This window comes from Diospyros lotus, chromosome 10, assembly GCF_014633365.1.
Source record: "Diospyros lotus cultivar Yz01 chromosome 10, ASM1463336v1, whole genome shotgun sequence".
In the NCBI taxonomy this organism is placed as follows: domain Eukaryota; kingdom Viridiplantae; phylum Streptophyta; class Magnoliopsida; order Ericales; family Ebenaceae; genus Diospyros; species Diospyros lotus.
In genome coordinates, this window is record NC_068347.1 from 34,158,775 (window position 1) to 34,173,484 (window position 14,710).

General features: G+C 33.7%; 1 protein-coding gene across 1 annotated transcript; it reads right to left on the reverse strand.

The window, feature by feature from the left end:
• Window positions 1-12,783: 12,783 nt before the first annotated feature.
• On the reverse strand, window positions 12,784-14,471 carry LOC127811563 (chalcone synthase 8-like). The gene is made up of 2 exons (XM_052351540.1): window positions 14,186-14,471; window positions 12,784-14,032 (listed from the first exon to the last, which is right to left on the reverse strand). Exons 1-2 carry the CDS (start codon window positions 14,352-14,354, stop codon window positions 13,029-13,031), a joined length of 1,173 nt encoding a protein of 390 aa, XP_052207500.1. The 5' UTR covers window positions 14,355-14,471; the 3' UTR covers window positions 12,784-13,028.
• Window positions 14,472-14,710: the final 239 nt, after the last annotated feature.

Sequence of the window (14,710 nt, forward strand, 5' to 3'; positions counted from 1 at the left end):
CCAAGAGTAATCTTCATACCAAACCCATTGGACTTTTAAATGTTAACCATTTTTTTGATGGGTTACTCTCTTTTCTTGATCAGGCTGTGGACCAACAGTTCATTTCTCGTTCAGCAAGAAAGATTCTCATTTCTGCATCCACCATTGATAAGCTGCTAGAGAAATTACATGCTTATGTTCCACAGTACGATCCTCATGAGCCTCGGATAGACTGGTCTAAGGCAATTAGTCACAAGCGCCAAAGGGGTCCGATTAATTTAGATTTATCACTGTGAGAAATGCTCTTTATTAAGATGGCTGAGTAAGGAGTACTTTTTGTACTCTTGAGACGCAACTAGTTATTGTACAACTCGCAGAATTTTTCTTGATTGTGTTCTTTAAAAAAAAAAAAAAACAAAAACAAAACAAAACAAAACTGTGGAATGTTGTTAGCAAAGTCTTTGATAAGATGGCTGAGTAAGGAGTACTTTTTGTACTCTTGAGACGCATTTTTTTATCTTATGACTTGCATCAATTTTTATTTTGGTATGAAAATATAAATATATATATATGATGTGCTCATTTGTTGTTTAAGTTTTAGCAGTTCACAGCAAAATGAACTTGTGGAGTTACAGGTATTCCTAACAACCCTAATTTATTACTGCAATTCAAGTTGGGGGGTGTAAGGTTTAGTTATGAATTATCTGGTTCATATTTAACTGTGAGTTTGCTATTGCTAGTTTGTAGTCTTGTGTGAATTGATTATCTTTATCTGCTCTTATTAAAAAAAAAAAAAAATTTGTGTTTCAAATAACGCTATTCCTAAAGTTTTGAAGTTATGCACTGATAGCCGGTTAAGTTTGCAATACGAAACATGGATGCATTGATTTCTTATTTGAAAACGTATGTGCATTAGAATAAGTAATTTGCATTCATCGGGGATTCAAAATTTAAAAATTGGTTATCGGTCATAAAGTCAAAGGTAACAGTAATTAGCTGATTAGTACATTGTATGATCCCTCAACAGAAGTGGAGACTATTACCCAAGTAAGTGTTTGAGCCTAATAACCATTAATTCTGAGTGAAATAATACTTACTCTAAATATGCTCTCTTGTTTATCTTATCTTTTCAATGGCTTCAAAATATCAATTCGCTTTGAATGTCTAGTATGATAGCGGATGAATTTGACTGGTTTCAAACTTCGACTTAGATGACTGAGAAGCATGATAGGGGGATCAATTTCTTTCAGTTTAAGCCTATTAAACCTTTTTTTTCTTTCTTTAAATTAACCTCCCTTGCTATCCCATTTGAGCCATTTGTAGTACAATTTCTTTCGTTACTCTCAGTTAACCCATAACCATATGAATTTTATCCAACCTGGTGTGATTTTGGGAATTAATCTGTCTTTCTATTTTCATATTTAAAGAGAAAAAGAAAAAAAAAAAGAGAAAAAAAAAGAGAAAAAAAAAAGAAGAAAAAGAAAAAAAAAAGGGGGCAAATTCTCTTAGCTATTCAGCATAACTGTTTCAAAATAAATGCTAAAAAAAAAAAAATCCCGACACACCCTTTGCACACTCTACATTTTCTTTGACAATCCGTATTAACCTTATAGCCCCATTACAACCCAGTCTGGTCCTTGTTGATGCTATAAATCATGTGATCTCAGAATTCGAGTTTGGAGTAGGGAATCATGTTTAAATTCAGAAGTTACTCATCTAGAGCATTATTCCAATCATGAAGCTATGTCAATTTCCTTGTTCTTTCATGAAAATACGTTCCTTGTATTTGGGATGGCACCGAGTTTTGAACTTGTTCTGCATTTACTCTTATAACGGTGCACCCCCTTGTGTGTACACCTGATGAATCCTTTTTATTGGAGAGAAAATTCATAGTGAGATTTGAAGTCAAAACTTTGAGGGAGTAAGTCTGTGTGTTGGTTATCCTAATTTCTATTCCTGAGATTGTATGACCTTTAACCAAAAATCTGATTTAGAATGCTAAATTACTTATTCGATTTTATGCATTTTGGTTTCGAATTTGAAATTTTTACATTCATATAGTTATTGTGAATAAAGTTTGGCAGGTGTATAGTCTGATTGCTAAGGGACTAGCAATGTTTAAGTTGGGGGGTATGATTAGTGGTTAATTTTGTAAAAATTTTGTTATAATTATACCCTTCTTTTGATCTTAAATATGGTTTAAATTAGATATTAATATATATTTTATGGTTATATGTAAATTTAAATTGAAAGATGAATGAAATGAAGTTCTAAAGTAAATAATAATAATATATAAAATTATATATAATACATATATATCATTATATGCATGCATGTAATATATATATAATATAATCTAATATATGTATGTGCCATGTGTAATACATATATATAATATATAATTTATTAATAACATTAAATTATTTTTATTTTTTTTAGGCATGAAGAATTCAAGCCCATGAAGACTTAAAGCCCATGAAGAATTCAAGTCCATGAAGAAATCAAACCCATGGAGAAATCAAGTCCATGAAGAATTCAAATCCATGAAGAAATCAAACCCATGAAAAATTAAAGTCCATGAAGAATTAAGGCCCAATTTGAGCAACCCATGGAAAATATTATTTGGAGAAGGCCCAAGGATTATTTTTAATCCTAATGAAGATTAAAAACCAATTTATAGAAATCTATTTTTATTTTTTATGTGAGAGCTTTATTAGGTGTGTTTTTTAGCTAAAATCCATTTAACTATTAGGTGGATATTATAGCTAAAATCCATTTAATTTTATGAGTGCTTTATTAGGTATGTATTTTAGCTAAAATCCATTTAATATTAGGTGTGTATTATAGCTAAAATCCATTTAACTTTAAGTGTGTGAGTGCCCATTAGATATAATTATGTCTAATTGAATAATTGAAATTGTGTGGTTTGTATTGCATCTTGTGGCCTATAAATAGCTCACTTGATTGCATTTGTAAGTGTGATTATTATTCTTGAATAAAAGTTTAGTTGTTTCCTTATAATTCTCTCTTTGAGAATTGTTCTTGTTCTTTCTCATTTTCTTTAGTACTTTCTCTTATAATCTTACTTTTTTTCTTTCTTCTTTTAAATTCTTATGTCATTTATTATTACTTTATTATTCACCGCCTAAATGGCCGGTTAATTTGTGCCTTTAAATTTCTGCAATTTTAATTCTTGTCATTTAATTATTCACCGCCTAAATGGCCGGTTAGTTTATGCCTTTAAATTTCTGCAATTTTAATTCTTGTCATTTAATTATCCACCGCCTAAATGGCCGGTTAGTTTATGCCTTTAAATTTCTTGTCATTTAAATTCTGTTATTTAAATTACGTCATTTAAATTTATGTCAATTAACTTTCAAATAAAAATGAGTAGTTAAATCTAATCTTGGGTTAAGGCAAGGACAGTGTCCAACGCCAATGATTCCCAAAGAAAGCTGCGCTTTAAATAAGTAACATTAATTTAAATTTCAGTATGAGTGTGTATTAATTATTAAAAAATCACTAGGTTTGGATTGGAGCGTAAGCCTAACTTAGAGCTTTCATGCCATGTATGAGAGTTACTAGAACTGGAAACGCTATCATACCCAAATCCGGATGATTAATTTAGTTGTTTTGTATATTAATTGTAATTGAATTTATGGTAGTTGCTTAAATTAGAATCCCGCATATCATGTATGGGGATTGCTTAACCTAGAACTATCATCATCTCTAATTGCATTTGATAACAAATCCTCATATCTGAAATTAAATTAATGTTGCTAATCTTTTATGCTAAAATTTGGGAATCAACGGGTTGGTACTGAAATTGTCTTAACTCAAGCACTATCCAAATTCATATTTTTACGTTTAATGTTTATTTCAATTTTTGCCTTACTTTATTTTCTAGTATCTGTTGTCTAAAAACAAAACCATAAAAAATCTTGTTGTCAATTTGTCTAAATGCGTGTGCGTGTGTGTGACATTCTTTTTCTTTTGCTATAAATAAATCTCTCAGTGGACGACCTGGATTCATCCAGAAAATATAAATATAAATTTGGACTACAACTGCACTCGTACACTGGCGAGTATAAACCTCTCACTAAAATAAAAAAAATATAAAAGTTTTATTATGATTTGTTTTTATTGTGTTTTAATTGCAGGGTGAGAGTGCAGTCACTAAGTTATCTAAAATGTGTGAATATTGTTGGATCATAATGATGGCAAATATATCCTAAGAGGGGGGATGAATTGGAATTTGTATAATTTTCGATAATTTAAAACTTTGATTGAATGCAAAATACTATGTTTCGAAATAAACCTTTCTGTCAAGTAGGTTTCGAAACTTACTATATATGTTTCGAAATATAGTTCACTATTTTACAAGTTTCGAAATATGAAATATATATTTCGAAATCTACTTTACTGTTTTGTTTGATTCGAAATCCTTTACCTTGTATTTCAAAATAATGATCTTTGAAAAAAATAATTTATATATTTAAGAGTATATCAAAGATGTTTGTATATCAAAGATATATTTTCTATGTATATGTATAAACTTATGCTTATGAAAACTTTGTTTTAGACTTTGATAACAAACCATATGAAAGCATGTGTAATAGACAATAATGATAAGCAAAAGTTAAAGAACACTTGCACACAAGATATATAGTGGTTCGGCACCCCGCCTAATCCACTACCTTCAAATTTACCCACTTGAAGGATTTTCAATCTCAATCACTTTTACTAGTGATCACCACAATAAGGGTTTTATCACGATTTACCCTAAAACTTTACAAAGTGAGTTTTTTTTTTTACGGACTCAAGTCAAATCTAGCACCAAGTGAGTTTTTACGGGCTTAACTCAAACCTTACACCAAGTGAGTTTTAAGGATAAACTCAAACCTTATGTAACACCCAGTAATCCTAGTGTTATGAGCATGAGAAATGAAGTAAGAAAACTTTCAAAAATTCCCTTGAGGAGGTGTTAGATCTTTGAGAATATTGGTGCCCTATGAGAGGGGCATTTTTGGTAATTTGGATAGTGAAGTCCAATAAATGATATTTTGATAAATTGGAAATAACTCCTGTGTGGAATTAGGTGAGTAAGTGAATTAAATCCCAATTTTATATTTATGTGGAGATATGGGATTAATAATTCATAAAAGAGGTATTTTGGTAATTTGGAGTGACTACATAAAGGAATTTAATTATGAAAAATAGGAAAAATGGTGGATATTGAATTATTTGAGAAAATAATTATGTTTTCTCTAAATTTGTGAATAAATGTGGAAATGCCACATGGATAGATAAGATGAGAACTTGGGAGCCAAGTATGGGTTTAAAAGGTGACACTTGGCAAAGTCTTGTTCAAGTATAAATGGGTGATTTAATTAAATGCAAAAAGAAATAATTTTGGTCTTTCAATCATTTAATAAGAAGCATGATGGTGTTGGATTAAAAAAAAAATTCAAAAGAAAATAAATTAGTCATGCATTAATGGTGGAAAATGGTCCTATTAAATAAATGGGAAAGAAATTAATTATGTCTCTCAAGTGTGATGGTTATGAAAATAGTTTCATTTAAGTAAATGAAAAATAAATGAGAAATTCAAGAAATCTAATGGGTAAGATGTATTCTTGAGAAAGAGAATAAATCCAAGGGTGGGGATTTAAAGAGAATAAATGGCATGGATTACCAACACATTAAAAATGTGCTTTCTTGTAAATGGTGGAGATTAAGTCTTGAAAAGGTAAAACAATTCAATGGTTGAGAATTAAAGAGACCATGGCACGGATTATGTTTTCTTTCAAGGGTTGAGATGGAGCCTCAAAAAGAAAGATCAAGGGCTAGGATGTGCTTTTGAGTTTTGGGATACCAAGACTTAGGGAAAATCTCTCAAAGGAGGAAAGAAAGAAAGAAAGGGAAAAGATGAAAGAAATGAAGAAGAAAGGGAATAATGGAGAAGAAATGAAGAACAAATCAAGGTATGTTTTATTCTTTTTCTTCTCTATTTAATATTCTTGTATGCAAAGTAAGTGACAAGTTGGAATGTCATCTTAGATGGGAGAAGATGATGGTGGGAGCTCTCTTGAGAAGAGGATTTAAAGCTTCAAAGAGAAGAATGAGATGAGGGATGGCCTCATGGGATGGTAGCCTTGCAATGTATAGTAAGTATGGTTCATAAATGTATATGTTGCATTTGGCATGTTCTTTTATGTTCATAAGACTTATGGCCATATGTTAGTTTGGGAACATGGTTGAAATGGTGGGTTGATACCTCTAACCTTGGTGTGTTGTGAGGGCAAAAAGACCTAGCCACACTTGCATGCATTTGGCATCATATAATCTTGTTATGTTCATATTTATTTTGCATTGCACTCTTATTGAGCTTAATAGCTCATGAGATTTTTACCCTTACATATAGATTGTGGAAGCATGGGAAGAATCAAGATAAGGTATAATGGCATGTGAAGGCATGGAAATGAAGACTAAGTGTGTTGTATGACTTAAGGTAGCCTATTTTGTGGCATTTGATTTCTGTAGTGTAAGGTATTTGGTTGGTAATGGCTTATTAAAGCCTAAGAGCATGTGTATATTTTATATTTGGGAGTGTTTTGATTTTATTTTAAATGAGATATGTTTTATGGCATGTTGAAGCCTAAGTTGTGGAGAAAATCTCATTTTTGAGTGTGTATTGTGGGAAGCACCAAAGAAGTAAATAATAGAAATTTTTGTTGTGTAATGAGTCTTTGGAATGAGAAAAGTGGAGGTTTTGACGCAAATTAGAGGTGTTCAAATTTCTAGAAAATTTGGGGTTTAAAAGCCCAAGAAAAAAAAAAGTGAAGATGCAGCAGGTGACAGCAGCAGCAGCTATCCGGGCCCGCGTGTGGGCCACAGCGGGCAGCTACAGGCGCAGGGCACGCTGGCGGGCACGTTGGGGGGCGCGACCCGCTGCCAACCATGTGGCCAGCGCACCGCGAGGCCCCGCACGGGCCTCAGGCGAACCAGCAGGCCCCGTCGGCCTTTTTTTTTTTAAATTTGAAATTTTAGGAGATTTTTGGGGCATTTCTTATTTGATTTTGATCCCCAGAGGAATTTTCAAAATAAAGGAATTTTTGGAGATAAATGCCAAATTTTGAAAAATTGAAATTTTTGAGTTTTCCTCCAAAATTGATAAAATTAGTGTATGGATTGAAACGGTAGATATTTGAAACCCGGTGAAATTCTTTGATGGAAAAAGAATTAAATATAAATGAGAAAATGACAATTGGGCACCTTAATGAGATTTTCTTTTTAGCTAAGTGCGGCGTGGTTAAGCCCAATTCTGCTAGTGAATCCTGGGATTGAGGGAAGAGAAGGACGAGCCTAATTCCCACATAGGACGTTTTGTCTTGAAACATGGTCCGCCCTTCACCTAAAGCCGAGCAGGTGGATGATTCGGGTAATTGTTCACGAGTGGCACCCATAAGTAGGAACGGGGCGTCACATCTTACAACAATCAAGATAATCAAATTTATCTTTATAACCCAAAAAATAATAAATGCCTTACCACATGGTTGTACAAACCTCTTAAATTGAGATAAGGAGAGCTAGAATGATGATACTTTGGATTTTAGCTTGTTTATCCTTTTCGCACTTGCAATGCACAAGAATAGGATGTGTATAGATCTTCTTGAAAGTTTAATCAAATATTTTAATCATCTCTTGTGTTTGAGTGTGTGTCTCTAGTGTGTGCTCATTTGTTCTTACTTGTTGTCTCTCTATCAATCTCTTATTGTCTTTAAATACCTGCTATTTATACCAAAAGATATAAATTTGACCGTTTTATAGCCGTTAGAGACAAGATAGAAAAGTAAGTTTCGAAACATACATAATAGGTTTCGAAACATCATAATTTTACACATAGGTTTCGAAACATACTCCTCATATTTCAAAACATACAGTCTTTCCAGCTAGATATGCACCAAGAGACTGCAATGAGTGAGAGACATAATCTATTTCCCACTAACACATAATAATAATCTCCACTTCAAATTTGAATTTGAATTTTGCAAGCCATGGAGAATGCATTAAAAAATATTTTGAGAGGCTTTTAGATAAATATTAAAAATGCAAAGCAAAAAGCATCTCGGATCTCTGTTGACAGAGACATAGGTTTCGAAACATATCTATTTGGAAATGAGGTTTTGAAACATACCATCAAAGGTTTCGAAACACACTTCTCTAGAAATGAGGTTTCGAAACATGATATATAAGTTTCGAAATATAGTTCAAAACCTAAAACAAATGAATGTGGTTTCGAAACATGATATATAGGTTTCGAAACATAGTTCAAAACTTGAAACAAATGCTAATACATAGATGTTTCAAAATAGCATATGCACTTAAAAATATTTTTAAAAGAGTTTCGAAACATGCATAGAAACATGATAGATATTCAGAAACATTTGCATGAAAGCACAATCCACAGCATGTATACATCATAGCTTATTTACATATCTTTAGTCCACATTTTCTTTTATTTATATTTTATCTCCATTTACTTTAATACATAAATGTAAATAACGAAGTACCATTTATTTGGATTCAATAAAAATATCTAGAAAATCAAAATTCAAAATAATAAAAAAGTGATTTTAGGTTTTAGTACAAACTTAGGATTTTGTGATTTTATCACCTCCAAAATATATACTTTCTATTTAATGAAAAATTCATTAAAAGTTGTTTTAGCACTAAGAAATGTTAGATATCAAATTACCAGGAGATAGTTTTTTAAAATGAAAATATTTTCATATATATTTCCTTATAAGATGCTAACCTTCCAAACTTAGTCAAAATAGGGTTTTCATTTTCATAAAGTGATATTTGATATTGAAATTGATATATGTTGAAAACCACGCATTTGACACATGACTTAGGGATTAAAGCAATAGATGTTTTTCATCATTAAAACTGATATACAAAAATATAACAACAAATATCAGTTGCAGCTTCAAAACTAAGCAAATATTTATATGATGTGAAATTAGATAATTCAAGGGTGCAATTAGAACTAAGTCAAGTGTGTCACCATTAAAAAAAAGTAAAAGTTTAATAAATTTATGCTATATTGGTTGGGTCGGGTCTGTTGGGTCGGCCAATTTCTTGCTGCCTAAAGTTTCAATATAACATTATTTGGGTAGTTTGTGAGCCTAATTTGAGTTTTATCTACGGAGTGGTCGCTATATTTTTAAGGAATTTGGTTGGTTGTTTGTTGTAAATTTATTTTCATTTTAATACTAAATAAGTTAAAAGATACTATTACCAAAATTTAATAAAAATATTACAAATTATTATTGTCGAGTTGTAACAATAAATTTATTGCTACAGAACAATATTTGTTTTTAGTCTTTAATTTTTGGTAAATCCATAAAATAGAAAATAGTTAGGGGCTGAAGTGTTTCTTATGTTATCCATCTCATGTTTAAATTAATTTCAGTAAAAAATAAAAATAAAATATTTAAATAATTTATGTAAGAGTTATTAAATATCTCAATTTGACAAATTACTTTTTATTTATAAAAATTTAATGTTGATAAAAAAAATAATTTTTAAGTGAAAACTTCAGAAATAAGTTAACATACTCTTAATAGTTTATAATTCAAAAAGTTCCTCATGATTCGAGAGTCTCTCAAGAGCATATGAAAGAGGCCTCAAGAGAATATCCCAACCAATAAAGGACTTTGTTAAATGGCTAGAATTTATTTAAATAGAAAGTTATATAATATTTATTTTATAATATTTTAATAATAATATTTAATAAAAATAATTTTAATCTTATAAAAAATTTAAAAATTACGGCATATTCTTGGTAAATAAAATAATTATTTTAATATTAATAATAATTAAAATAATAAAAAAATAATTATATCGAAATAGATTTATTAATCTTCCAATTGGGTCTTTCTTAGGTTTGAGGCGAATTGAAAATGTGAACGCGCCTCGCCTATCCTACCCTACCCTACCCTGCGCGGAAGCGCAATCAATTGAGCGTAATGATCCTTCCATGAAATCACGCTTGTTTGAAGTTCGTGTACACTTGAGTGTAATGATGCATTGTGGCGGCTGAGAATGCCTCCAAAATGTTATTATTATGATTGCTCCATTTATAAATATAAATATTTCTTCCTTCAGCCCTTCAGGCTTTTATCAAAGGCTATTCCTCTTAAAATAAAAATAAAAACAAAAAAATCTTTCTACACTCTAACAAAATTATTATTGTCAAATTATAATAATTAAATTTATTTATTTTAAAAATTATTAAAGTAAAATCCTTCCACGAAATGAGACTGAGAGGTCCGATATGTCACTACTGAAGTCAATCAGATCAAAACTTAATTGACTACCATGAGAAGCGACTATTTCAGGAACTTGAATGGGGTCTTCGAGATCTTTGATATCGTTGGCCCATGAGAGTCTTGAGGGGCCGAAGGAGAGAATGGACCCAAAAAGCCTTCAGGAAAGGCTATTGGTAGGTCTTTAGGGATTGACACATTGATTAAGTCTACAATCACAAAGGACATCAGAATGGCATGTAGGAAACTCCTCTACGCAAACCTTTCAATGCCTAAGTCAAACAATATAGTCCATGATAATTATGTAAAAATATGCAGATACGTTTATACTGTATCTTGAGGAGTCTTTCGGTGTCCCAAAGGATAGTGCAAGGAAAAGGTCTTTTAGGTAAGTCTTAGAGTGAGAAAGAGTAAGGATCCAAAAAGATCCAAGAAGATTTGTTTGCCATGGAGATGACAAATATTTATAGACATTTGGTTGGGTCTATATATGAGTCTTCAAACTCTTTCATAAGATGTATCAGAGAAAGAGATTGGAGGGCCTGAAAAAAGCTTCGAGGTGAAAATGCCCTGATGAATGTCTCTTAAGTAGTCCCAAAGAGCTATTCAAGACCACCAAGTAACTTATGTTCAGAGACTCTTGAGTCTTTTGGCTATGTAGATGAAAAGACCAGGCAATTGTTTGTTTACCTATAATTGTGGAATAAGTTGATCATAAGTTTTAGAAAAGGTAAAATAGGTTCGGACAAAAAATTATATGTGATCGATGAAACTCTCAAATTTCTCTCGTTATAAAAAAAGAAAAAAAACCATTCCTCCGGTCTATTCTTCCGTTTAGATTGTTGGATGTTTAATTCACTTTGGATTGGGCTTTATTTAAATTTTGTTTCTATGGGCCGGCCGGCAACAAAGATTTTATATTTCTTTAGGTGATGGCATGTTCAATGTGGATGGGCCCAAGTCACTCAACTTGTAATGGGCCGTTAGGACATAGTAAGGCCTATTGGCACAGAAGTGGATTAGCCTCTAAATAATTGGGCTCCACAAAAATACAAGCCATAGATGGGCTTGGCCCAATCGGATACGTAGACCCAAATGATAGTATATTTTGTAGGGGTAATCAAATTCTGGTCCGAGTGACCAATTTGATTCTTCAGTCTTCATACTAATAACAATCAGTTTATAGTTCGTTCTGGTCTAATTTAGTCTCGGTCTAACATAGAAAACTAATTATGGTTATGAAATATTAATAACAATATATTTTAATTATAATAAATAATATGAAATATTAAAAAAATTAAAGTAAAAAAACACATAATACATAAATGATTATAATCCAAAGTATATGGATAGATAAGTTGTGGGGAGGAGTCCAAAGTCCTAACCCCCCTTGAATAGACATGGATTATCATAACTTGCACGGTGACAACCCAAGTTCCAAAACGCATACGTTGGACTATTTACGTTACCTCTAAAGGTTAATTAAAAGTTACTTGTTTTTAAACTAGAGGTCAAACCATAAATAATATTTTCGATTTAGAATAAACCAAAATTTACACTCCTAAATGTAAGTATCTTAGCGTTTGTTAAAATAAATAAAATAAACTTATATCAATATAAAGTTGGAATATTTTTTAGTCCAAGATATAAAATGATTATTATAAGGATAGAAAGCATTTCAAAATTTTTATTAAATTATTTGTTAAATTTGTTAAAATACATTGAATGCGTCATTTTTTTTTTATTTGTAAGATCCAATAGACACTTATATTGAAGGAAAGATAAATCATATATAAAAATTGTCAAATAATAAGTTACATAATTTTCTTTTTAAAACTTGTCAGATAAATTTAATAAACATATTAAAAAGGGTAAAAGTCTACAATATTTTTTATATTTTATCTTTTCGATCTATATCTTGATTAAATAATATTTGTTGAAATGAGTAACATAAGGTTATATTGAAATAATGTTAGAATATTTATCAAATTAAAATATAGAATGGTTAAGATAAGAGTGAAATATTTTAAAATTTTTATTTGTTAAATTTTTTAAAATACTAGAAGCCACAAATATTATTTTTTTTATATTTAAGAATTAATATATACTTATCTTGAATAAATAGAGAGAAACAAATTTAAAAAAATAAAAAATCACATTTTTTTAATTTAATAAATACATTAAAAATATCAAAATTTAAAATAATTTTTATATCTTAGTTTTTTATTTATATCTTAATTACCAAAGACAAAGACAAGTTAACAAATAATAACAAGCAATGGTAACCAAACATGATGTAAATAAATACAATTTACCTTAACCCGATTAAAATTTGACCACCCTTTTTGTAAATTTTATGTCCAAAAGCTAAAGGAGGTGAGACTGGTCACCAATGCCTTTTAATTAACCTCGTGATAGCCCTTTAAGGGATTGTAGATTAGAGGGCCATTCATGTACTGAATGCCATTAATAAAGAGAAAAGCCTCAAAACATTGGATCTGAATTCCATTAATCCAAGAGAAAGTGCACGTACAAAATGCCCAGCTAAGTGAAGAAGAAGAAGAAGAAGAAAAACAAAAACAAAAAGAACTGGATCAACAGCAGCTGTGCATCGAATTGTCCTGAATCATCAACCTTACCCAATCTCTAACCCTGGTTGGCTTCTTTATTGTAACGCACCGTCATAATTATTACCCCCCGCCGGCGATCACTGGTTCAGTTCGTCCAGCCGGTCGGCAAGGCCCGAAGAACTACGGTCTCCAAGACCAAACCTGGCCCGTACCCGAACAGAACCCCCCACTCCAACCCTTCGCCGGTCGATGCCTTCCCTTGCTCCGAGGACCTCTTCCTCATCTCGTCCATGACGAACACCACGCTCGGCGTCACCATGTTCCCGTACTCCCTCAACACTTCCCTGGTCAGCGCCAGCTTCTCCCTCTTCAACCCCAGCTTCGACTCGATCTTGTCCAGGATCGCCGGGCCGCCCGGGTGGGGAATCCAGAACAACGAGTTCCAATCGCTGATTCCCTTCTGGACGAAAGCATCCTCCAAGCATTTCTCAATATTGCTCGCCAAAAGCCCCGGCAATTCCTTGGATAAGTGGACGATGAAACCCGCTTCCCGGGCGGTGACATCAATGGCGGCTCTGGTGTTTGGAACGGTGACCTGGGTCGCGGAGGCGATTTCGAAGACGGGGTGTTCGGTTGGGTCGGGTTCCGACCCGATGATCATGGCGGCGGCGCCGTCGCCGAAGAGGGCCTGGCCGACGAGGAGGTCGTCGACGTCGTCGCCGGAGGGGCCGCGGAAGTAGGGGACTGTGACGTCCGAGCAGACGGCCAGGACACGGGCGGTGGGGTTGTTCTCGGCGATGTCCTTGGAGAGCCGGAGGACGGTGGCGCCGGTGGAGCAGCCCTGCTGGCTGAGGACGAAGCGCTGGACGGTGTTGTCCATGCCCAGGAGGTTCATGAGGTCCCAGTCGGGGCCGGGCATGTCGATGGTGGAGGTGGTGCAGAAGACGATGTGTGTGATCTTGGACAGCGGCTTCTTCCATTCTTCGATGGCCTTCCGGGAGGCTTCTTCGGCAAGCTTTGGGACCTCGGCCACTGTGATTTCCTGCCGGGCGTTGACGGAGTTCTCCGTCGGCGAGATTATTTTCGGGTTGTCGTTCAGCATCTCTTCTGTCAAGTGCAGGTGTCGCTTCTTAATCGTCGTGTTCTCGCCTGTTCATCAAACGTTCCCAAAACCAAACCATCATTTCCGCTTTCCATATTCTAATTCAATAATATAATAATTCAACTAATCGTACTTATTATTCGCCAATTAATCATAATTACACAAACTAATTAGTGGTTACAGAAATTAGGAGGGCTTACATATTTGCTTGAATTTCTTCTTGAGGTCGGTGAGGTGCTCGCTGTTGGTGACTCTGAAGTAGAAGTCCGGATAATCGGCCTGGTTAACGACGTTCGCCGGCGTGGCGGTGCCGATGGCCAGAACCATGGCGCGGCCCTTGGGGCGGTTCGGCCTCTGCGCTTCAGCCATCGTTTCTCGTCTTTCCGGCCGCCGCTTCTCGATCTAGGTTTTCTGCGAAGATGGAACCGAGAGGAAGAAGGCAAAAGGTGAGAGAGAAAGAGATCGGAGAGACGCTGAGATCGAGTGGCTGTGTGACTGCTTATATACAGCTTGCGAAGTGCGAAACCACGGAGCACCACTGGGGCGGTCGTCCCGTCGTATATTAATATTATAATAATACGCTATGGCTAAAGATAATGAAGCCACTGGAAGGCGACCCCAGAGTTGTGTCAGTTTGCAGTAGGCCCCCGTTAGTTTTGGAATATTGCGAAAAGATTGGGCTAGGGGGCGGTGGTGTAATTAGTGGGGAATTGAGAAACACGGGA

Coding starts and splice junctions, on each gene's coding strand:
- LOC127811563 (XM_052351540.1), bottom strand. CDS start 14,354: ATGGCTGAAGCGCAGAGGCCGAACCGCCCCAAGGGCCGCGCCATGGTT. Junction 14,033..14,185: donor GAAGAAATTCAAGCAAATAT/GTAAGCCCTCCT, acceptor TTTGATGAACAG/GCGAGAACACGACGATTAAG.